Source organism: Helicoverpa zea, chromosome 25 (genome assembly GCF_022581195.2).
Source record: "Helicoverpa zea isolate HzStark_Cry1AcR chromosome 25, ilHelZeax1.1, whole genome shotgun sequence".
In the NCBI taxonomy this organism is placed as follows: Eukaryota; Metazoa; Arthropoda; class Insecta; order Lepidoptera; family Noctuidae; genus Helicoverpa; species Helicoverpa zea.
Window position 1 is genome coordinate 8,814,681 of NC_061476.1, and position 25,762 is coordinate 8,840,442.

At 37.8% G+C, this 25,762-nt stretch overlaps 2 protein-coding genes across 3 annotated transcripts in view; one reads left to right on the top strand and one right to left on the bottom strand.

The window, feature by feature from the left end:
• The window catches only part of LOC124642817 (lysine-specific demethylase lid), a 33,952-nt gene extending 19,141 nt beyond the window's left edge, over positions 1–14,811 (bottom strand). For both annotated transcript variants that reach the window (XM_047181483.1, XM_047181482.1), the window contains exons 1-16: positions 14,395–14,811; positions 10,924–11,001; positions 9,365–9,503; positions 8,321–8,487; positions 7,785–8,013; positions 6,145–6,302; positions 5,204–5,365; positions 4,682–4,798; positions 4,272–4,383; positions 3,842–3,978; positions 3,398–3,504; positions 2,776–2,928; positions 1,841–1,952; positions 1,309–1,503; positions 647–825; positions 36–207 (exon numbers count right to left, since the gene is read on the bottom strand). In XM_047181483.1, coding sequence (XP_047037439.1) covers positions 36–207; positions 647–825; positions 1,309–1,503; positions 1,841–1,952; positions 2,776–2,928; positions 3,398–3,504; positions 3,842–3,978; positions 4,272–4,383; positions 4,682–4,798; positions 5,204–5,365; positions 6,145–6,302; positions 7,785–8,013; positions 8,321–8,487; positions 9,365–9,503; positions 10,924–11,001; positions 14,395–14,604 — 2,427 coding nt within the window. In that variant the 5' untranslated portion in view covers positions 14,605–14,811. The remainder of the gene's footprint in view (positions 1–35; positions 208–646; positions 826–1,308; positions 1,504–1,840; positions 1,953–2,775; positions 2,929–3,397; positions 3,505–3,841; positions 3,979–4,271; positions 4,384–4,681; positions 4,799–5,203; positions 5,366–6,144; positions 6,303–7,784; positions 8,014–8,320; positions 8,488–9,364; positions 9,504–10,923; positions 11,002–14,394) is intronic.
• Positions 14,812–15,960: 1,149 nt separating this feature from the next.
• The window catches only part of LOC124642571 (calsyntenin-1), a 185,833-nt gene continuing 176,031 nt past the window's right edge, over positions 15,961–25,762 (top strand). The window contains exon 1 of the mRNA XM_047181013.1: positions 15,961–16,192. Within this exon, the coding sequence (XP_047036969.1) occupies positions 16,108–16,192 (85 nt within the window). The 5' untranslated portion in view covers positions 15,961–16,107. The remainder of the gene's footprint in view (positions 16,193–25,762) is intronic.

Genomic DNA, 25,762 nt, shown 5'->3' on the forward strand with positions numbered 1-25,762 from the left:
GTGGTCAGTTGAAAATATCTAGACTCTATTGTTACCTTGAGATCATGTGCCCGTTTAAGATGGGCTCTCAATCCGTCCAGGTCGCAGGTCTTGGGCGTGTCAGGGTCGAGAGCGTTCTGCACCGCCTCCGCCCACTCGCGGAACTGCTCCGACTTCTTCTTCAGCTTCTCCAGCATGGCAGGCAACTCGTCTAGGGTGTAGCGGTACCTGAATGGGGAATGTATTGGTTAATATAAGGGAGAGAGATAGGCACATAGGCAAATTCAATACAAAATCAATGAGCTTATTTTCAGAGGGCGGCATTGTAATGTCCGGTCTATAACTTCTACAAGTAAAATGGCGATTGTCAAGAGTTACGATGTAGAAAAAGATATGGACGTGATGAAATAGGGAGTGCATCTATATCTTCACAAATGCTTGTCCATTTTAATATCTCCTGCGCTGGTTGATCTCCTTATACGCCGGGTGAACGGCCTTAGGACTCCATTATTATTATTATTTTGCATTCTCGAGGTGTGTCAATATGACGCTCGAAAATTGAAATACTTACAGTAAGGCGTAATTTGTTTGATTTTGACCGTCTCTAAAAACTTTCCAACCTGTCGAACATTAGTGTCTCTAATAACACAATTTCCTATAGGTATACCTGAGCTTGTGTTTGTGCGGTACACAGTCGCAAAGCTGCGTGTAGTGGCGCAGACACGCCACGTGCGGCGTGCACGAGCACGTCACGCACGACAGGAAGCACGTCGTCTTGCACAGCTGGCACTGCCGCTCGTCGTCCGGCAGCAGCTCGAAGGCTTCGCGTTCTGCTTCCGTTACACCCTGGTGAAGAATATCATGTTCAATTAGATCAAATTGTATTAAACAAGGGCCAAAGTTCAAGGACAACGTAAGAGCCGTGAGCATTAGGCGACCGGGCCGCGCCGCCACGTCGCGTGGCTACTTCCAGCCCGCGCACTATCAGCATGTGTCGCAATGTATTCGTTGTCCGCGCTTCCGGAGTTTGGTCACGTAATGCGCTCACTTACATATTATGTCATGAATGAATCAGTTAGCCACGCGGCTTGGACGCCTGATGCACGGGGACACTAAAAGCGTGAAGACCACTCTCCCGGTTGAACAAGCCACAAAGTCATGCCAACTCCAACACAACACCTATTTTAAGATTGCTTTTTCAAATTTGATATGCATTTATGTTATGATCATTAAGAGTAGTTTGCTATGTATTTTTTAAATATCCATTTTGAAAAAATTCTCAATCATACTAACGTTAGTTCAATAATCATATCATGAACTCCAACTCACCCAATCCAGCAGTCCCTTCCTCAGCTTCCGTTCATCATGCAGCATAGTCCTCATATCCCTGTAAGCAGCCAGAGCCACCGTGAGGCTGAGGGTATCGGCAGTCAGCGCCATCTTGCAGACCAGCTCGTCGTGAGAGAACACGCAGTTGCGACGCAGGGTGGAGTAGTGGGCGATACATTCGCGGCCCATTTTTAGCTACAAGAAAAATTATATGTTGTGATAAAGTATGTGGAAATAATTTGGCGGGCACAAGTGTGCAATGAGAGTAGAGGAAACACCATTATTTCTGCCAAAATATATGCAACAATAATTTTACATGAAGACATAATTATTTATTTTATTTATTGGACAAAAAACAGTAACATAGTCGTTTCACTAAAATACTTAAATCCAGGTTAGCATTTCTACATAACACCCATACCAACGTACACAGACTTTAAAATGGTAACCCCGATATTTTTTCAGTTTGAGAGGCTATTAATTTAATAACAGTGATACCCTTGATTAACAACAATAAATAAGTTATCCTTACCCAATCAGCAGGGGTAAAATTAACCGCCTCAGCGAAGTTATATCCCTGGTTGAAGCCGGCGTGGTAGGCGCGCGGGAACGTGATCACGAACTCGCCCGCGTGTTGGTCCATTCTAAACACGAAACATAAAGTTTCATCATTGTGTCCAAATATGTTATGTAATTAATAATTAGACACAGGACTGTAGAACGAGGCTTAAAAAACATTAATATTAGGTTATGGGTACGAATATGTAAATCTTTGATCCTCAATCACGACTTAATATGAGAGGATAAAGGTATGATTCCGAACAACGCTGCACGCAGCAGTGTTGCCGCAGCAGCGTTGCCGCAGCAGTGTCGCTCTGTTCGTGGTGATGCGTTGTTGTGTATTCGTTAGTTTACTTTGAGTTGACAAGATGTCGATTGATGACCAACTTTTATTTATACTGTTGGAAGAGGAAGAAGTCTGAGTCAGAGAAATTCATCCTTTTGTTGTCAATTTACGTGTCAACATTCAAGTAGGTACTCTTGCTGCGGCGGCAGACGCGTCACTACTGGTCTGTCGCGGCGGTAGGGCGACACTGACGCGCAGCAGTGCTGCCGCTACATTGCTGCCGCGACATTGCTGCCTAGCTCGGAAAGTAATCTCATATAAGCCAATAGAAATTGTACGGGGGCCAGTAGTGTCGCGGCAGCACTGCTGCGGCCGCACTGCTGCGTGCAGCGTCGTTCGGAATCATACCTTAATGAAACTTCGCAGTTCAACTTTATACTTTGGAACGGGAAGTAACTCTCTCGGGAGGCAGGAGAAAGAGCAGACAGGTGCTGGTATAATTTCGGTAAACTTCGTGCTTCCTCATAGATTATTTACCTATTTCAAATGCTATCCAGAACACCTTACTACATAACACTTGCAAATTTTCACCACAATTTTTCTGTCGCAATTTTTCCTACCTATAGACAGGCACTCCAGCCTTCATGAGCACATTAGGGTTCATGATGGTGACGAGCTGATGCAGCAGGTCCGGCTGCAGCTGGAACAGCTCCGGCGCCTCCGCCTTCATCGCAGCCTCGAACTGTTCCGCCTTCGAGCTGGGTACGCCGTACCTTGGGGATGAAAGTACGAAAGTGTTGGTTATCCAATAAGTTAAATACATTTGAACGACGATTTTTAATAAGCTACCTGCTTACTAGAGATAGGAATTTGACATTAGTTGCATGGGACTAATGGAAAGATGTTATCTTAAATAAGTAAATAAACAGATAGACAGAATATTGGGAATAGCCGTTAATGAACAAAGACAAAGCTGAGAAGTTTTGATAGTCAAAACTGCAATATTAAAGGCAAGTCAATCAACGTGACCGTGGTCAACGGTTGCTATATTCTCATAAGTTTAAAGATGTAAAGAAATGCATTTTTTTTTTTATAAATAGATAGATAGAAATGCATGATGTCCTGCATGATTTTGGAAAAGATCAATTTATTCACAAGAGAATATTCTGTGCCGCCAGTTCTCTACATGACCCACATTGTCTGACCTACATAATCAGTTTTGAACTACCACAGCCAACTTACCAAGTCTTGGGCTCCCCCCAGTGCAGGTAGTTGATGGAGTAGCTCCAGTGGTCCTCGTTGTGCCAGCAGAACGTCGCGAAGCACATGCCCACGTACAGCCAGGGGATCTGAGGATAACGTCACAAGTTAGCATATACTTGAATTGCAATGTAAAATATACTTGACTTGTTAAGATTTAGTGGTACGTTCCTACACTGTATGTATATCCGACATAATATGTAGGCGAGAACTTTATAAGATACAGCGTTCGGAAATGGATAAATTTTCTTCCGGATTTTCAAGGGTTGGCAAAAAGGTATTTCAGTTTTGTCCCTAAATTTTGTTTTCTATCAAAATAACCTCACCCTCATGAAAATCGCAAAATCACATAGGTTATGTTAAACCCGTTTACATTCCAGTTTCTGGCACCCTGGTACAGCTGGGTGGAGCACGTTGGAGACATACCTTCATCCCGGAGATGTCGGCGTTGATGTGTCCGAGCACGGAGCCCTCGAGCACGGGCAGGTTGTTGAGGTTCCAGCTCGACTCCGCGTACTGCTGCTCGCCGGGGTACAGCTGAGCATGAGACTTTGTGGGGAAACCTGGGAATAAAGGATATAGTTTAGTTCATGGTGAATGTTTTTACAATCGTTACAGTAGGCGAATAAGACAGGCGTGTTCTCGCCAAACTTTATGACAACTCGAAACACTGCGCCCGGTATGGGCTATATGTGCAAACCTGTGCTACAGAAATTGATTGCGAATCTACACGGCTTCGTTAAACCAACATAAAAACCAACTTCAATAAGGATGACAAAAGAAAGCATCAGAAAGTATTTGGTGCAAGATAAGGGTCAATTTGACTGTACAAACTGAGAAAAACCTAGTAACTTACCAGATCCATGGTCCATAGAATGCAGGTCGGCGCCATACTCCACGGTAACATCCTCGTCAATAGACGATACTACGCGCCAAAACTCTTTCTCAACCGTTGATGTTGGCACCATCTAGTTAAAAAAAAGATAAAAATAAGGTGTGTAACTAACATAACGGCGCGCTAGGTCAATTTCGGCCACGGCGGCTGTTCTCATAAAAGGAGGTCAGCACACATTATAACGCACAAGCATTTGCTTGGACACAAGTGCATTCACTATTCCTTCACTCTCATAGCTCGATGGGACGGCAATCCGACACAACCAGAGAGAGATTAAAATAGTCACAAAGTATATAAGATACAAACAAAAAAATTACATATGTACATTCTGACAAGAACCTTCTTTAATTGTCGGCTAATTAGAAACTTACATGAACAGGCATATTGAAGTAATCAGACTTGAACTGGTCAGCCATCTCTCCGAACTGTTGCAGCGTATACTCTCGCGTCGCCTGCTCGAAGCCGAACGCTTCCGTCGGTTTTGATACCTGTGCCAATGGAGAATTCAATTATTAATATCAGTTAATGAATATTATAATAAGGTCCATGTTACTGGGAACTGGTAAAATGTCAGTTAGTTATCCGATAGTTAATGCTATCTGCCTAAAAGCAACTTATAATTTCTGACAGATATTACTATCCAAAGCCTGTGAAACCAAGTTATAGAGTATCTGTCAGATAACAGATGGAACAGAACAGATATCACAGACTTTATCATTAAGTGCTGAAACTGGACATATAAGTGATATAAAAACGTACAAATCCACACTAAGTACACAAGCGAAAAAGGACATAAGCAAAACCTATACACATTAAGCGCAATACTAATCTATAGTTTGCGCAAAAGTTGCGCAATTTTGCGCAAACTTAGCGCAGTTTTGCGCAACACCCACCTCCTCAGCCAAGCACACGGGGCACCTCCAGTCGCCTTTAGGGACGTCAGCGAGCGGCGGCAGCAGACAGAAGGTGTGGTAAGAGTCGTCACATCCGTCGCAGAGCAGCATCTGTTCTTCTACGTCGCCGCGACCGCAAACGTGGCACATGTACTTCGCCAACTGGACCGATTAAAATGTTATTTGTTTTTGGTTTTTCTGTAGTAATCCACAGACTAAACAGAAGAGGAGGAAGGCGTAAATCCATTTCAGAAAAGAAGTAGTAAAAAGTTGAGACTCTTTTCACTGTAAAGCAAACAAACTGTAGTTTTATTTTTCTAAGGTCAGAGAATAGAGTAAAGAAACAAAAATACTTACCTAAACCTAATGCGTATAAAATTAGCGAAACTAAAGTTTAAATACATAATTTGTTCACAACCTATCAAAACTAAGAAGGACTCGTAACTGATATGTAGTAAAGTCTGATTTCCTTTAGTTTTAAGGAAATATAAAAAATAGGCAAATACTTACCTATTTTAACCGCAACAGCTTAGAAAGAAGTTCTCCTGTGTGACGCAGAGTCCAAAATACATAACAGCTTTTAGGAAATGAGCTTGTGTCACTGTGCACACATTTGAAAACGATTACTTTGTTCAATATAATCTATCAGTTACATTTAACAGTACCCTAACAATTTTACATCTTTCAAGTGATATACAGAAAGATACATACGAAAAGCTATAGTGTCACCATCTCCTTAAACTTATCTAAACTATCTTGGAGCCTAGCGTTACTGGTTTATTTTTTGCAAAAGTAGAGCATCAGTTTAGTCTTTCTGTCTAAATCCATCCGAATTTCATCTTGAGTCCTTATGTTTTAAGGCCACAAACTTTTGATAACTCCTGAAGCCAGGTGCACACCGCATTAAACCTGCAACAAAATCCTATAACCTATAATATTACCGGGTCATCAGGGTGCAACGCGTGACTGGAGGGCGGTGCGGGCGTGACGGACACCGTCATGTTGGACATGCGATGTTCACGCAGGCGTGTTGACCGCGTCACCCGGGACCGGGCGCCGCAGCTGCCGGCTGCTGACATCCATTTGTTTTCACGAGGACCTGGGTACAAAGGTGATTATGTTAAACTTTAGGGTGCTTCTACACGGTGCATGTAGCTGGAGCAAGTTAACATCCGCAAGTGAGCCGCGTGCACGTAACAGAGCTTTGGTACATGCGCGAGTCGTTAGATCGGCACGTTTTTCAAATACATGTAAGCTGCGCATGTGCCTCAACATGCGCAAGCTAATTGCACCGTGTAGACGAACCCTTATGGTAAGCCGATGTATTTGAGGTTGTTTAACTCCACAGGTTGAGAAAACTTAGAATATAGAGCTTAAAGAGTAAATAAGGGTTAAACCTACATGATAAGATGAAAATGAATGAAAAACTGTAAAAGAAGTGTCAGTAAAACCCAATTCAGGTTTTGGGAAGGATGTAACCTACTTGGTTTGGTTTAGTTACTAGCAATTATTGTTATTTTGGATGTACTATGTTATATCAATATTTAAGTACTTACTAATAAATAGTAGATTGATTATGCTATAACTCATAAGTAATACATTTTCAGATAATACTTTGTATTGGCTATTAAAGGCAGCATAACCTTGGTTAATATTGATCAATGCTTATTTATTTAATTAAAGACGCCACTACTTAACTACACGTGGCTATCCGATTAGTTATGAAAAAGTATAGAAAGCAATTATTATTTATGGGCATTTCATATTTAATTATAATTTTTTGGCCTTGTCCCGTTTGACTGTAGTTTTATGAGGGAACAACCAATTTTGAATAAAAAATTGTGTTCCTCCTGGTAATACAAATAGTTCCCTTCAGTAAGCTATGGAATGGTGGATATCAGCTTTAAACAGAAAAAACCGGCAAGAAACTCCATGAACAGAGAGTCCATGAGACCAACTCTTTGGAACCGTGCAACTAGTTTGAAGTTTCGAAAGAGCTTTTATAAAACAGAAAAAAACTTTTTTCACCGACGATGCTCCTAAAATTAGTTTTTTTTTTTTGCTTTTTAGTGTTTTTGGAAGTCGGTTTCATTTTTATGTAAAAAAGTTTTTTATTTACAAGTTTTCAGTGATACGAACAGTTGTCACTATCCATATACCTAAGTGAAAACTTCTCATCAATACAAAGAAATAAGCCCAAATACGAGGTATTTTACATATTCAGTTGTCGAGTTCCCTCGACCTTCTCTGGTCTTCATTATCAGGTCAGCTCCAAACCTTCACTGTTGAATAGTGCTTTCAGGCATACACCTGAGAGTCAAGTTTTTACTCTATGTATGCCTACAACTTTCGAAGGTTGCCCTCGATTTCTCAGGGTTTCCATCATCAGATCCTGACCTGATGACTATGGGACCAACTGGCAGCTATTCCGCGTCGAACAAAAAAAGAATCACGTAAATCGGTCTAGAAACCTCGGCGTAATCGATGTACATACATAGAAAAGAAACCTCCTCCTTTTTGGGAAGTCGATTAAAAATTAAAAAGGATTTAAAACATATAGTTTTCTCAAAAGAATACTCACTTCTCCTAGTTTCAGGGTTCTCCTCTTTCACAGGAGTCTTCATAGCTTCTTCCTGAAGCTGTAAAGGAGTTCTATCAGCCGGTACGGTTTCCGAAGGCGTCGGTCCGTCGGGATCCGGTTTGAACCGGCGCGCGGGGGGCGGGGTGGCGGCCGCCGTACATTTGCTGGTCGAACGACTGCGGGCACCACCTGCCTTTTCTGGCGTTTGGTCGCCTTTGACCTCGATTTTCTGTGGAAATTAATATTTTTCAGAAACGTCAAGTCCTACACTTAGTAAGAGATGGAGGACCTAGGAGCTGAAATCCTATAATAGTGACCAGTGTGTGACAACTCAAGGTAGAGAGAAAGAAGAATGGACCACAAGCTTCAGTAAAATTACTGCCAATCACATTCCCAGAGGACCAATTTATAGAAATAGAAACCTATTAAATAGTTCTTACTCTTTGGACATAAAACTACTCTCCTAACTCGCGAAAAAAGTATATATTTAGGTAATTAATGCTTCATAATTTACCTTAGGCTACAATCATACTTACAGTATCCTTATTATCGACAGCGCCATTATTCTTGAACACATCGTATCTATATAAGATCTTCTCATAGTGGTTCTTGAGTATGGAGCCGATGCCTTTACCCTGGGGGAAGCCCATGCGCCGCGCCACCTTCGACCACTTGCGCTCCGCTGAACATACTTCGAAACCACCTGGGGACAAAGAGTACTCAACAACTAGCTCTATTACACAAGAATAAGGTGTCCTTTAGCTTCACTTTTTTTTGGGTAATCATCAAATGACCCCTTCCGCTGTGGGTTAGCAGCAGTGAGGGAGAGTCAAACTCTTACTGACTAAAACCCATTATGTTCCTTCGTAGGCATTTTATGTACCAGGGCCGCAGTAACTCTTTCGATCAATCCCGTAGCTTTAGCTTCACCTCAATTAAACTTGTAGAATGTCAAATGATGCGCTACAAATTAGTCATAAGCAGTTGTAATTGTTCTGAAGTAGATGCCCGCCCCCGCTGCGAACGGGTTTAGTAAATACCTAAACCTATCTGATGGACTAGTTTATCGATTAGAAAACCACATGAAAATGCAGTAGTTTTGAACTTTACTACGGTAAATTGACCAATTATTCATAATTGTTTATATGAGACTTTTGAGTTTTCTGCAGAGACAAATTACTGGTAGTAAGATTTGAACAGCATACATAAGGAAAACCGGTTGAGTTTAATAACGCCAAAATTATCATAATAACCATGCAATATTACATGTATGGCTGTATCTGTGCTTGAGCAGATTACTAGATTTCTTCAGTTTTCGAGTACAACTAAGTAAACCTAAATAGGACATCTTAAGCGCCCTGAATGTTCATGTAAACATAAAACAACACCAACTTCCAAATCCACATATATTCCAATGCCATTATCGATAATTATACAAGCAATTTAGGCAATAGTATCTATGATGATGATGACATCATGTCATCTACCATCCGGGACATAGGGCTTGCAGAAAGCTTTTCCACTCCTTTCAAGTTTCATGTCCCAAAAGCCACTTAATGATCAAAATATGGTGTACATACCTGCTTCTTTAACAATCTTGTGCAGAGCATAAAGGTCGAGTGGCTTCCGTTCCACAGTGGGGATCTTGAGGACAGAGCCCTGCAGCTCCCAGAACTTGATGATCTGGTCCAGGAAGTTCAGCTTCACTCGGGTTATCGCCTGATAAACAAAATAGTTCAACATGACTCAACTGCAACCTCAAAAACTGTGCAAAATAAACAATGCGGTAAAAAGTTTCAAATAGTTTGTAGAAAATCTTCTGAACTAAACAAACTAAGTATTTGAATTGAATTCTGGAAAAATTGTTTTACTTTTATTTGATAAACACGAATCAGTCTTTCAAATTCTGTAACATGACTCAGACAGTATTGTTAAAGTTACTATATCTGGATTTTCCTAAGCCAACTAATATGAATCCTCTCTTCTAAGAACTACTTGCTTCTTGCTGTTCAAATCAGGGTCCATAGAGCATACTACTATTTTATTTTACAACTCAAAGCTCTTAATTCTGTGTTCAAAGGTTACAAAGGTACATAATATTAAGAATCACTATAACCTGCTCGTAAAGCGTACAGAAATAATAAGTAATTATGAATATAAATTTAACAGCTCTTGCTTGCATCAAATGAGTATCAGTAATTAAATCCCGCAGCAATGTATGACAATAACCTTTCAAAGTAGTGTTGATTATAGGCACTAACTCAAACCACTAGACATCTACAAGGGCACTTACATAATTATTACGAGTGAGCTAGCTAACTGAAGCCTGTGAACACGTCACTTTACAGATTATTCTGCTTCTATCATAATAAGGATATGCTATGGGAAAAACTAACAAACATTTTTAGGGCAAAAGTACACTAAAAAACTTTCTGGACATGTTACAGGGAAATAAAATCTGGTTTATCCTGTTGATTAACCAATTCAAAGAAATTTTCTAATCAAAGTGGTTTGATTAAGCTGTGTTGTGGGCTCATTGGAGGAAACAAAAATGTATTTCTAAACAGGAAGAAAATACACCACCAGCCTCTGGCAGAAAATTGATGTAAATACATTAACCAATGAACTAATGACCTATCAGTAATTCTGTTAAAATATCTTTTATCAGTGTAAATGATTATAAAAAGCATTAAACGATAAACATTTGAAAGATAAAAAATATTAAATCAAAAGAAACCCTGATAACTGATAAAAATTGCCCCTAAGAGTATCACAAATGCAATAGCCTTTTTGCTTTGAAAAAAAAAACTTATTAATTAAAAAATTAAATAAATTCTGCATAAAGAAAGTCAGAAGTTCCGAAAACTACTAAAAGTTTTATTGTTAACTAGCTTTTGCCCGCGGTTTCACCTGCGTCCCGTAGTCGGATGGTGACAAAAACTTTATCCTAAAACCTTCTCCAGGGTCTAAATTACTTATCCTCTAATTTTCAGCCAAATCGGTCAAGCCGTTTTCATGTTATGTCGTGACAACGGAAACCGGGTTTAATTTTTATATATATGTATAGATACATTTATCCTTACATATTTCCTTTCTATTCCTTGTTTTTTTTCCATCAATTAAACAATAAACTCCTTACCTCCAATTCATTCAGTCTCTGTATCCTCGGTGTGAAACGTAACCGGTCAACATCCACGGCAAACGGTGGCTGCCAATGCTGCAACAAATCATTGTACATGTTTATAATATGTATCTATTTATAAAATACTAGCTGACCCCGCGAACCTCGTATCGTTTAAACCTTCCCTGGACCTCTACAAACATTTTATAACTGAAAAAAGCCAAATCCATTCAGCCATTCTTGAGTTTAGTTTTTATTTTATTTTTATATGTAACTGTATGTAGTTCAGCAGTTGTGACAGCGTCCATAACACAAGCTAATATATTTATTAGCTTACCCTAGGCCTAACTGGCCGTGTGTAAAAGGTATCCCAGTAGAGATACATAAAATATTAAAAATGTAATGAGTGGGTTTCTAGGGCAACCACTATCAAATTCATAACAACATGTTTTTGTTTACTTTTTAATGTGATGATGATTGTTTTTATTTATTTTTGGTTATCTTGCAAAATTATTGTTACCTAGTTTCTTTTTGTAAATTGACGATTTATATCTTCTTTGTTGGAACAATTCTTAGAGGTTCATAATGAACTCAAATACACTGGAGGAAGTTGATAGTTAGTTTAAAGACAACATAAAGTATGCAATCAATTCTTTAGACTTCAGGTTGAAAACAAAATAGTACTTCAATGCCTCCTCAGATTTATGTCAAGTACTTACTATGTAAAAACAAAAATTTGCATGGAAAACATGGATGGAATTTAGCATTATTAATTAAAAAGAAATTGAAATCTAGTGCACATTATAACTTTAAATGTTGTTTACAAAAAAATATGTACTTGATCAACTTAGAAACAAAATATTACAGACTAAGTCCTAGATATAGAGGGTATCATATTTCCAGTAGCTTGGCTATACTACTACAGCTGTTTAAGAAATATGATACTAGTACCCAACTACCATTTCCACTAAATAGGTTTTAGTATCATATACTGAATGTATGTTCTACTTTAGCATGTACGGTGAACACAATTTTGTTGATACTTAATGAGCAAAATAAGTATTTACAAACTTATGATTTCCCAGCATGAATTCTATGTTAAATACTTAAAAAATTCAGTCAGTAGGTTACTAAGTCAACTGACCTTCAATTTTTTTATAGCTTTTTGGTAGGTTGCTAACTCTAAATTCAGTAATAAAGAATATTTAAGAAACAATTTGTTGGTCCAGTGCCATGCTTTTGAATGGGGCAACCTAATTTTATTTCTCAAAAGCTATTTTGCCAGACCCTGGGATCCTGTACCCTGTTAATGGATTATGATGGATAGAACAAGGAATTTTATGCAGAATTTCATACATAGAGTTTTATTTGCTTAGAAAATTATGAAGATAATGGTTGTTTACATTTTTTTAGATCTATGAACACTAGAAATATTATATATAAAAATTATCACACAAAACACATACTACTCTACAGTATAATTTAGTTTATTTATCACTTGTGTAAATGATAAAATACTTAAGTGAGTGTCAAAAACCTGTTGCAGAGAATGTATCGTGCAAAAATGTTTTACAACCATTTGACATTAATGACCTAGAATTTAACCCTGACAGATTAATTAATATTTATCATTTTAGTTTGTGAATCTGATAGCAGTAATGTTTTTCATTAGGATACAAACTGTGGGATGCCCCGTTATACATATGTTATGCTACTTATTGCACTGCTGTTGTAATTTTTTTCATTTGATTAGTGTAAATGAATAAAGTTTGCTTTTATACTTGATTTGATGTCTTAAACATGCAAGTACCTGTCAATAGTGAATCATAGCAAGAGTTAATGTAAATAAAAAAACTTCACCTACAAGTAAATTCATAATTAAGAAATTAAGTGTCAGATATTGTACATTGTATATAATTGGTGTGACAACATATTTCCATGTGATGGACAGAAGCTATAGGGCACTGTATGTTTTTTTCTACCTACCTAGTAATTAGCTGTGTCCCAGGTAATTTTGGTTTCAACTAAGTGTTATTTACTTTTTAACTTGAGTAAAGTTGGCATTCTAGATTTATGAGTAGTCTACAACTGAGTTAGACATAATATACTACAGCACCAATTTATACTAATATTAGGATGACAAATTGCCCACTGCTATGGACCTTGTGAATCACTTATACTTGCAAAAAGAAATTAGGTTTGTCACAATTTTACTGTACCCACTTACTAGGATTATTCTAGAACAAAAAGTGCCTTTGTTTTAAAGATAGATTTTAAGCCAGTTATTACTTCGATCTATTACCCTATATATTCTATTGGGTTAGTATACATGGGTATCTAGTCTATTACTCAATATTTTCAACTTTGTGAAATATGGATTTAAGGGCATAGATGTGTTTTATTTTCATAGTCCAAGGATTTGCAGCTTTTTTCACTAATGGTTAATTACAGAACAAGCACTAACCCTCAGTTTCTTGGAAATTATTTTTCAATAAAGAAATAGTTTCAATCAGTGCATTGATTTATTTATTCACTGTCCAGGAGGTAATTGTTCAAGTAACAGCAATAGTAGAGTGAGTAATCTTACATTTCAGTTACAGTAACTGAATTTTAAACAACTACTGTTACTTTATACAGTTACTGGATGGATATTTTGATAAATTACATTGTTTCAGCTATGTTCACATTACACCAATAAATACCTATTTCATGTCATTCTAATTGTTTGTAGAATCATTTGGATAGTTTAAAAATATTAAATTATTGATTTATAATAAATGTTATGCAACAGCCAGCATTTTGATTTCATTCCATTATGTAGAGTGCACCATTTTTCAGGTATTTTTTTACAAATGATACCATCACTTTGTTGAATTCCAATTTATTATTTAATTGAATGACAAAGCAATCTGGACCAAGTAAGTGCCTCAAACACTACCATGGTCAAATATACAGAAAGTAGGTCTTGCATACCAATAATTTAGTTGGTTATCTATAGCAATGTGCATGTTCATTCACTTGGTGTCTTTGCAACCATTTTATATTGATATTTTACTTGTGCATAAGACATCTTTGTCGAATTTTAGTGTAAATTCTACAACCAGTGGGCATTACAGTTAGTCACGACAAAAAAGTCGCAATAGTTCTTTTTTTATCTAAACTATCGTAGGCAGGAGGGCATCACACAAAATGGCAACCAGCCTCTACAATACAATATGCAAGTGCATTTACGACGAATTGAATACGGAAATATGTTTTCAATCGTATTCAGAGACCACTTGACACGTATTACATGGGATTAGAAGGTAAAAATTAAATTTAGATAACGAGCAACATAATAACTCGAGGTAATATGGTTGCATCACACGTAATTCGTGAGTGCTTTTATGGTTATAAAACTGCTCAATATTCATGTTTTATCAATAGAAACGCCCTGTAAAACATCTATTTACTGACACACTGGTTGTTGAAACAAAGAAATTCACTCACCGCTGGTGGTTTTATCTTGCAAATGCCCGATTTCTCAGCGATTGGTCGTATTTTGCTGATGTATGCCAGGGGGTCCAGGAACTCTTCTGGCGTGGGTTCGAACACTGGGGCCTCTGGAGGCGGGGTGAACGAGAAATTATCAGGTTTCATAGCAGGGGACGCCGAGTCCCCCATGCTAACTTCGACGTTAGCTTCGTCACATTTTCCCATTTTTGAGAAACACTATGCAGTTCACACAAATGCAACTATAAATAAAACTTAAGCATCATCTAACGTTAAGGAATGAATAAAGCACGTCCACAAAGAAATAGAAGCATCAGAATTAGTCTTTCCATAGGGAATCACAACGAGATAATAAATGAAATTATCACCAACAAATAACAGAGTTCACTTGCACGTCCGCCATGCGAAATTGAACTTTCGAAACTGCGGTGTTGCCAAGTGGAAAATTAAATCATTGCGCACAATATTTTTTTTTGTTCGGTGCATTTGCGAAGTCAAAAAAAATATTCTTATCATCTTTCATCTCATAAAGGAAACAAGCGAGCCACTTGTGTATTGAAACTTTGGCACTTCTTGATATTACCGTTGTTTCTTCTATTCGTGTAAACACTGGTACTTTGCTACACACCGTTAAGCAGGAAGCCGATAACAACATAGTTGAGCAATGGCTAGGCAAATGATGAGATGATCTACCATCATAATGTGAGAGTATACATACTTGCAATAATGTCTGTCCCGGAAACCAGGATAGGCCAAGAACCAACTTCACCTGTGCATAGATAAACCCAGGGTTTTGTTTTTGATTTGATACATTGGATCTTACAGAGGATACCTCATCGTTTGTGCAAAAGATTTATTGTAAACGAAATGATATCTTGCGGTTATAACCGAGTGCAACTACTGGGCGCCTGTACCTGGATAAGTGGATAAGCTATGTTAGTTGGGGATAGTCTGTTAAAGCATCGACATTTCGGAGTTCTAAGAACTCATTTCTAATTTTATTTTCCTGAAGTCTAATAAATGCCTACACCTTGCAATTAGGTTCAGTCATCGCTAATGAATCTAGCAATCGACCAAGAAATGTATACGTACCTATAGCATAACTTATTCATCTGGGATAAAAATAAATAGTCAGGAGAAAACCACAACATTAATGTTGCCCACTTTTACTAATGCCTCCCTGTTTCTGAATTCTCCCTCAATCTCAACCTCAACCTTTTAGTGAGTCAGACGTGTAGTTATCTCTTTCTTACGTCTCAGTACTGCAGCATGAAAGAAAGAGATGTTTTACGAAAGTGATATGTTATTTTTTTTCTGTGGCTAAAGTTGCCTTTAGCAAAAACCTAGTTCCCTTTCAATTTAACATACAAAAACCATTGCTGCCATTGATTTAAATTGTGGGCATTGCCTTTGCTTCAAGATTTTTAACACACATTCCCAATTTTCTTTCTGTGTCTGCCTTAATGCCAAAAATAATCCGAAAAATTCTCCCACGTGGTTAGTGTTGCCAGTGAATCTCTATCTCCAAAGCCAACTTCGTAAACGGGCTAGCTCGAGTGCAATCGATGAACACATCCGTCATACGCCGCCATTTGCGAAAGGCTGATCGCTGCTTAGCAGCGCGAGTGTCATCGGTTTGATTATGTCGAGTGTTTAAATTGTTATTTTCGTTAAAACTGTGAACTCAGTGCGAGGATATAATCAGTTAAAATGATTGTGAGGTTTCTGAGCGTTTTGTGCGTCGGAGTTTTGGCGACTTCGGTGTTCAGCGCTGAGGGAAACAACGACAATGAAGGTACGTAATTTTTACGTGTGTATTATTTATTTTGTTATCATTTACCCAATTTTACCGGCCTGCGTTATAGAGTAACTTGGGCCGAATTTATTTTTGTTGATGAAATGAGTCATTTTTCATTCAGAAATAATATAACGGTGTGTTCTAAATTCGAGATGCAGTTTGTTCTTTTTTCTCGTGTTATAAATTTATTTTAAAATGAAGATGGTTGAAACTGGTGTGTGAAGCTTGGGTAGGATTGGCTGGAGGTGTACGCGGTGCGGTGTGGCTCGAGTGTCGAGTGGGTGTTAGATAGTGGACCGGCTTGACGACTTCTCGCCATGCACAATGCACACACACACGGGAAGGCTCGCGCCGCGACTCCGGCGCACCTCTCGTGCCGTGCCCGACCGCTGCCTTCGTTTTTGCAGTTGATTCATTCACTTTATGAATGTTACTCACTGTTTTTATCAGACAATTCTGTACATCTATTACTGGATCTTGGGATCATGTAATAAGTCATCAAGATATTCGTCATTCTGGTAGTTTGTTGTTGTTGCTAGAGCTTTCAGGTGTTTTCATACTGAAAATAATATATTTTTCTGTTCTAATAATGTACTGTTTAATTCTGGTAAAAGCCATATAGCTACAGGAGCTACCTACTATCACACAATGGGACCTTAGACTTAAATTTCCTTAGGTAGATGTTAAACATTTATTCTTCCGTAGGGCACTGGCACAATGAGTTCCCATGTAGTTTTTCCAGACAAATCTACTTCCCAATAGGTCAACATCTTAACTGTATAGCTAAACTACCTCTCATTTATTGTTTCAAATCAATAACAAAGTATCTCAATAATTGTCTATGTAACAATATGCCTATGGTATACCTTAACTGTTCAAATTTAGATTTATATTCATTGATAAACGCTAAGAAGAAGAAGAAGATTCATTGCAGGTTAAAAATTATACAGACACTTGAAAACAATTTTTCCACAAATAGTCTCCAACCATGAATCATAGATGCAAGATTGTTCTTACACTTAATTAACAACAAATGCTCTGCAATTAACACTGAGTGTGTAAAAAGCTTTCATTCCGAAACTGTATTCTATGTGGAAATATGTACGATGGAGGAATTTTTGAGAAACTACTATTAACCTGCAGTAAATGAAAAAACACCTGAATGACAAAAATAAATTCTTCATTATGAGGCAAGATTCAGACTCAGTTTTTTCTTTCAACATGTAGTAGCATTTCTTACAATAAATTTAATTAAAATGTTGTTTAATGAAACATATTTTCATAATAATTTATGATTAGCGTAGTTTAGCTTATAAAAGTTTTTCATAGATCATCATATAATAGCCATATACCATGAGTAGACTGTATTTCATAATATATGGCATTCCTAATATTGTCTAAACCATACCTTGGCAGTCTAGTTAACTAGTTTTACTTTGAGTTCAAGGCTAGAATATGAATATATCATGGTCCAAGTAGCTGTGTTGCCATGGTAACCACATACTAAACATTATAACAAGTAGTGTTATTTCATATTTTTGATAGTCTATTAGGTTCTATACTTTTTAACAGAACTAAGCTTTTTCCTAAGTACTTGGTTTTACTCTTCGTATCAATAATCATATGTTTATAGTGAAATTTAATGGGTGTAAATTAACCATAGTTTTCTTAAATTACTTAATGCAATAAGTATAGAGACTACAATATATGTTTCACTAGGGATGAAAATATTTTAATACACCTACTTGGTGACAAGTAACAATACCTAACCTAATTGGCTGGTATTTTACATTATATCTTGCACATGAATGAAAACCAGAAACATCTTAAGTAGACTGAGATATCAAATAGGTATGTAATTAAAGATATCTACATGTAGAAACATAATGGTGAGAAAAATAATTTATACACTAAACACCTATGAAACTAGGTACGTTAGCAGAAACCTGTTCATAAAAGTATAAAAAACTGCTGTTAGTAGGTAAAGTTTGCATAGTGTAAGTGATTAAGTAAACACAACATAACTGAAAACTTGACCTATTTGTGCACTGTTTGATTTTTTGCTTTTTAAACGTACTTAATACGATAAAAATTGTATACACAATCAGATAATGTTATTAAAGAAGTTAGATTGCGAAACACGTGTATAAAAAAAACATAAATAACACGAGGCATGTCGCGTGCCACGATTATGCCGTAATGTTCTGAAGAAAAAAAAAACGATCCTTCCAGGGAGGGTGTTTTTTTTACGTTGCTAGTAGGTAAGTAATTGTGGCACGAGTAGGGCTGCCATCTCGAATTTCGCCAAACCCATTTAAAGGGACAGGACAGTCATTTAAAAAACCCGGACATTTGGCGTAAATCGCATTTTTTCCCCGAACGAGTACGATTTTTTTTTAAACAAAATAATAGTTAATTTGTAATCCATTTACTATTAACATATACTTAAATTTAATGAGGTGCTTCCTTACATGAAAAGTGTCCGGGTTTTCCCCGGACACTTCTTGAAACCCCGCCCGGACGGCCCCCGGACGCCCTCCAAACGAGGACAAATCCGGGGAAACCCGGACGGATGGCAGCCCTAGGCACGAGGAGCTTAGAATAATCTAAATGCTTCTACATCTAAGATATTATTAACGAAGGCGAAATTTTCAATCGGCATGCATTTATTCGTCATCACAGCTAAAGCGATAATCGCGTCCCATCTCGATCGCTACGTACCTATTCTTCGCCTTAAAAGTACAGATTAACCTCAACTACGCCTTATAAAGCCGAACAAAACAGGAAGCTTCAAACGGCTGCATAAGAAATATACAATTTACATGTACAGTTTATTACAAAGGAGACACGGCCATTGATCGACAACTCTGTATTCAAACCACAAATAATTATATCATACATAGGAACTACATCCCATAAATTAGGCAACATTTAGCTTCTAGACTTCCTCAGCTGCATAAAGGTGGCCGAAAATATGACGAGTGGAACCAGTGGCTGAATTAAACGTGAATAAATTAGTTATTTGCATAATTTTGAATGTCTCCTCAACAGGTGACTAAAGAAGCGATTGGATGTCAGTAGAATTATGATATATAGGTATTTTCATTATTGTAGAAATTAATTTAAAATACGATCCCAATAATGGAAGAAGTTCTCTTTGTTTTTTATAAGCTTCAACTGTATATAGGTAATCTAAATACTATTTCAATAGATAATAAGTGATCCAATAGTATCCAAGAAGGGAGTCAATAATATCGTTATACGAATCCGTAGATTTATACAATTGTAGTAATTTGATTCGATTACGAATTGGTAAAAAGAAGGGAGGCAAATCACAAAGACCAAATCGAATAAGGGACAATGATCCGTGGTCTAGCTATTAGCACGTAACAGACTGGAGGTTCGGAATGCTAATACTCACCCAGTTGGAGAAGATTGTCTGCGAATCAACGATGTTGTAATAAGCCATAAAAGCTAGCTACAATGTAATAAGGCGAACGAGAAACACAAGTTATGGCCCAGTATTTCTCTATGGGTTATAAAAGAACCATAAGTCTGCTATTGTCATGATAGAAAATGCAGCTTCATAATATTGACGGCAATTTGAATCTGTTTCTTTTACATTTCTCTATGTATGCATTCGTCGGTCCCGCCAGTTCCGTGCCTTGTCGTGACATCTCTCGCGAGTCTCAAAATCAATTTCACGGAGCCCTGGCGTCCTCAACACTGTTGCTCAATCGTGGACAAAGTGCCGTAAGATAAGAGAATTTATGACGAAAAGATTGTATCTTGTTCGAATAAATGAAGTCCGTGGAAGATACAAATCTTTAAGGGAATCAAATAAATGAACTCTTTCAGAGCAACGTGGACTTTCTATTCGCTTAAGTTTTAAGTAAATATTTTGTACCAGAAATGTAGAAAAGAAGACTGCACAGTAAATTTATGTGAATGAAACTACTAATGAAGGTCTGTACTCTAAGGACGTCAACACAAGGCGACACAAACTGGGCGGTCTAAAAAATCGAGGTTATTGCCTTCGCAAAAAAACAATGCTAAAGTTCAAATGACTGAACAGGCATACAGAAATCTGCAATGAAAACTGCTATTTAATATTCACATTACATAACATTCCTGCAAACAATGGCAGAGACGATACATACACACTTGTGTTAGGTTCCTCGGTTACTCCATTGTTGCCATAAACTTGGTACATTGCTGATTTAGTCTGGGATGAAAGGGCTACTGCTGGAGTTGAATTTATGCTAATTGCTACACCAATTTCACTAAGTAAAAGGATTAGATTGTAGTTAAGATTATGTGTTTAATTTATCGTCTCAGTGTTCGGGTGTGGCCGCAATTCAGGGCATCAAGTAGTCTTAGTTTATACTATCATATTGTCTTTGTTTATAAAGCTCATCGATATAACTTGTTTGACTATAGCTAATTTGTGAATATGTCTAGCAATTCCTAAGGTAATGATCGAAATTGCTTTATTTATTAAATCAATATCGGTTCTTGTACCTACGAAAGCGCATTTGCAACAAGACGATACATTTTAACACGCTAAAAGACAATCGGCATCCCATGAGACACTGAACACAACACAAAAACGTTTGAAGTTACATTGAAAATTCAAAGTATTTCGTTTGCCAAAGGGCTGCTGATATCGTTTCACCAAATAGGCTTATATCTGATCTTCATTGAATTTGCAGCTCTTAACACACTGCTCGAATTTTTCAGATACTTCCTTCCTTATGTAGTAAATAGCGGTACAGACTCGCACCGAATAAGATTCGCGAAATAAGATGAATGATGATACCTCTTAAGATGATTGTAAAAACTTCCAATTTTACGAAGTTTTTGGAACAACATACAAGCGTATCTAGGGCAGAGATTACTTATTTAAAAAACGTATCAAATCGTTGATGACTTATGATAATCTACAAATAGGTGTAACGATAGAATAGTTTTTCAAAAAGATAACGTATAGCTACCGTCAATCAGGCAGATAACTGATAATACGTCGCCATTCATCCACGCGTCCCGATCAGCCTTGCCTATATTGTGTCAAATTGAAATGGTTTCAGCTGCATGCATACATACATGCATGTTTCGCAAAAACACAGATTGGAAAAGGGAGCTAAACTGGCTACTCGTTTTTCAACCGCGCGGTCTGTGAGAAGTTTTATTTTTTGTGCACACATTTTAGCTTTGATGATATTTGGCACACGGTGATATGTTGGTTGAATTTGGCGAAATCCATACAGAGTTGAACTGTTGTGCAATAAATTTTGCTATTTCATCGAATGTGTAAGGCTTGTTTTTCCATCCAACCACGCTAGGTCACGATGTCTAGTGTTGGTTTTGTACGATTGGGATTCGGAATTCTAAGAAATATATTTAAATATTTGAACTTCGTTTGTGTTCATGGCATAGCTTTGACGTCGCCATAGCACGGTTGCCAAATATGCATTAAAGTTTTGTTCGTAGTAACCAAGTTAAAAAGCGAGTCATATGTATCCTGCATGTAGTTTTGATGACCCCGCTGTTGTCAATTTGCAAAGCAATTTAGGGATTGTTCACACCAAACGTATTGTCCGCCGCTGACTGTGAGTATACTCACAGTCGGCCTCAGTGTGAACGTCGACTCAATCTGCAGTACGCGTACTCACCAAGCCGACAATAGGCTATAGCGTACGATGCGCTATATGTGTGAACAAAAGAATACGCTCGCGTAGGTTCACACTAGATGCGTACGCTGAGCGGCCGACTATTCTACACATAAAAGAGCTCAGTATTTGAAGTTGCTCGTAGTATTTTATAAACGATCTCTGTGATCACTCGTGGTTCCCATACGATAAAACTAGTGTATTTTTTAAAAAAATCGGACGTTTACTGATATTTCAATTAAATGATGCGCATTCAGATAGTTGCCATTTGCGAAGCTCTAGAGGAAGACGAAAATAATAAAAAGAAGAGATTGTGGGTACATCCCTTAAATATGAAGAGATGTTTTCTTGGTCAATTTCATACTTTATATTTCGAATATAGACTTTATCCAAATAAGTTCAAGAAATATTTTCGTATGACAGTAAAAACATTCGATGAGTTACTATCTTTAATACGTATAAGTTTATATAAAAGGGACACTAATTATCGACGTGCTATTCAGCCAGAAGAAAGATTGACAATTACTTTAAGGTAAGAGGAAAACAACTTGTACTGTAATCAACACTTATTTATTATAATCAAATCAATCACGTTTAAACAATTGCGAAAAGAACAATGTCAGACGTCCATAGTAACTTAGGCTCAATAAAAATATTTCATGTACAGTGAAAATTCTTACAGTTTCTTGTGTAGTTTAACGTCAGAAGCTTTAAATGAAAAGCTAAATGAAGTAGTAAGTAATTTGGTCGCGTTCAGTCATAAAACTTTTCCGAAAAATCCTCCAACTCCCTCCAAGCCAATTTTTAATCCCCCCGCTGATCCCCCCAAAGGATTGTTCCCCCCAAAAAATCCCCCGTGGGCAGAAAATACCCCCAAATTTGGGGGGAATCCCCCCAATCTGGCATCACTGCGCGGCGGTGCGGACGCGGCGGAGCGGCGGTGCGTACGCGGCGGAGCGGCGCTATTCGGCAACTGCGTCCGCGTAGCCAATCCGCGTCCGCCGTGCATAGTCGCGTAGTAAAATAATCGGCTACTGAGAGTCAGCTACAATAGACGACGTAACAGCGTATAGTCGGTTCGGTGTGAACGACAATTTCAAAATATATGGAAAAGCAATAAACTGCGTAACGCGCGCTCACAGTCAGCGGCCGACATTACGTTTGGTCTGAACGATGCCTTAGAATCGATCAGTTCACAAAAATGTGTACGGTGTCGCTTTATCAAAAAGTTTGCAAGCTTTTGACGTTACGCGGACGATCTTTCAGCACCTTTGCATGGACCAGATTTTTACGTCCTGTCGAGTGCCAAACATGCAGGTGGCGTATTTTTTATGGTTCCGACATCTGCTCGCAGCGTATTGAATTACATTATCCGCGTACTGTGTGCTCTCCAGCGACAGGAGAGCAGGTGGTCACAGTCACGCCTACTATTTGTAGAGGCTCGGGTTGACGGGAATAAGTACTCCTTGAAATAATATATTTTTAAAAGAATAGTAGGTACTTACTGCGCCGAACAGACCTGAGAACGTAGAAATGATTTATGAGAACCGAGACATTTGTCATAATTAGTTTAATTAGAAAGAATGATGAGCTCTCTCTCTTCAAATATTCATCATTCCTAAAGAGGCATTTAGAGGAAATAAGGGTGCCCGCCTTTATGAATATTTAGGCCTAATTATAATAAAAATAATTTAAGTTGTTATTCAGGTAAATAACGAAGGGGAACTAAGCAATGTTAGCTCGTTTTCTGTGGAAACAACGGCTCTCCCGTAAAATCTTATCGCTACTTAAAGTAGGACAAACCTTTCATTATAGCTATCAGAAGCGGTAATTACTATTCTAAGAGTTAGATACCTTCACAGAATAACTCGTATTTTAAAGTCACTACAAACTGTCCGGGATCTTTGTTTAACGTGTAAACAGATAGGATTATATCTGATACTTCCATTAAGTTAAGCCGAAGGGTTAAAACTTTCTTATTAATTCTAATACATTTTAAGAAAAAGGCCCTATTTAACTTTCCCTTTGCGCTCTGTTAATACAGGTGATTACTTCTTTTAATCATTTAGGTAACTACTTCATTTGAACAACAACATGCAAAATGTAAAACTGAACACCTGCATAGGTCTTTATTTGGAGACATATAGGTATTGACGGCAGTACCCAAACCAATAAAAAAGTCCGATACAGAATTAAAAAATAATTGATTAAGTACGACCTTTTGAAAATCCTTCGTTCGGTATTGTCAACTGAGTTGTTTTTCCCTCATCTAAATCACATTTATAGCTAAAAACTCACTCGAGGTTTTCAGGTTTGATTTGAACTGTTTACTTGATATTCCGCTTCCTATTTGAACATTCAGGTTTTGATCTTTGTCGTTCGTTACTTTATTTCCAACATGCCTTTGATTCCTCTGAAACTCTTTGAAAATTAATCTGAATAACGAATCGGAACTGCAGTGGCAGTACAATTATAATACTCCACAAAGTTGGTACAAGTGGCCCGTATGCGCATAATAGTGCTCAAAGCAAACTGAAACATTTGAAGCTGTTTGAAACTGCACTGGTAATTGTCAAATGTACGTATTACAAACTTGAAATGCTTTGAAACTGTCGACACTGTAATTGCGTTGGAATATGAAAACTTTATTTCAGGAATTCCAAAACAAACAGTGAATTTAAAAAGAAGTGTCAAAATTAGTCATGCGTCAGAGACCCTTTTGATTTAATCTTGGCTTCTTGATTCTTGTAGAAATAATTCCTTTAAGAAATAACCCGTCACGGAACAGGAACGGAAAAGATTATTCTTTTCATCGAGCTTTCTATGGCATGGAAGTCAACCGAGCGTTTTGAATAGCGGAAAATTACTCACCTTTTTCGAACTGATAAAAAAATGCTAATAGGAAAAGTCGTAATTGACTGCAAGGTCTGCAGGGGTGTAATTACAATCTCCTCAAAAAGATTTGACTCACCGCAGACAATCTTACGGATCGGCTATTGATTAGTCAAGAGATTGAAGAAGCGTGGCTTCGTGACCTAGTTACGGTCTACTTTACCGGCGATTTAGACTTATTGTCCATCCGACCCGTCCCACCAATACTATAAAGAATTATTCAAGGAAAACTAACCGTTTAGGGTTTGAGAAGTCTCACAGGAAACTAAGACACAGCAATAGTTTGAATTTTTTCGTCAGTTTGAAAACCGTGACAATGTAAACAGTTAGATGATGACATGTGGTATTAACTAGTCTGCTTAAATATTATAGTGTGGGTTCCGGTGACTGCACTCAAAAACACATTCTTATGGTCAGTCGGTGCCCAATACTTCTTTTGTTTGGTAAAACACGTGGGTCGCCAGTTATGTCGACGCCTGTGGTCAAATTATGACTTTAATGCACTTTCTCTCATTTTTGAATAATCCAAGATAGAGCTTGTGCTTTTAGCTTTTGCTGCAGTGATTATGATGAAAATTAATAACACAAATTAATAATACAAACTAAGATATCAGAAATACGTTTTTGTACCTCTATAAAAACCTGAGGAGACGTTATAAATCAAAGGGCACCTCTGCTGCTTGCCAAATCCGATATATTTCTTGCTTGAACCGTACGTTTTTCTGAAACCTTTTGGTAGAGCGGAGTCAATAACTGTACATTTCTTTTTCTGTACATGTCTACCATTTGTCTTCTTTAGAAACCAATGTAATGATTTTTTGATAAATGCGAAGCGAAAGCCACTTGTATATGCAGCGGGAGTCGATGTAATAAATCGCATTTGTCACATGAAACAGTTCGGTTTCCGGATACACCCGGCTCCAGTTTCACATTCGGTGATAAATTCTCCCCTCCAGAAGTGCACAACAGTCGAGCTTCGTGGAAATTGGAGATAGGATCCTATAAA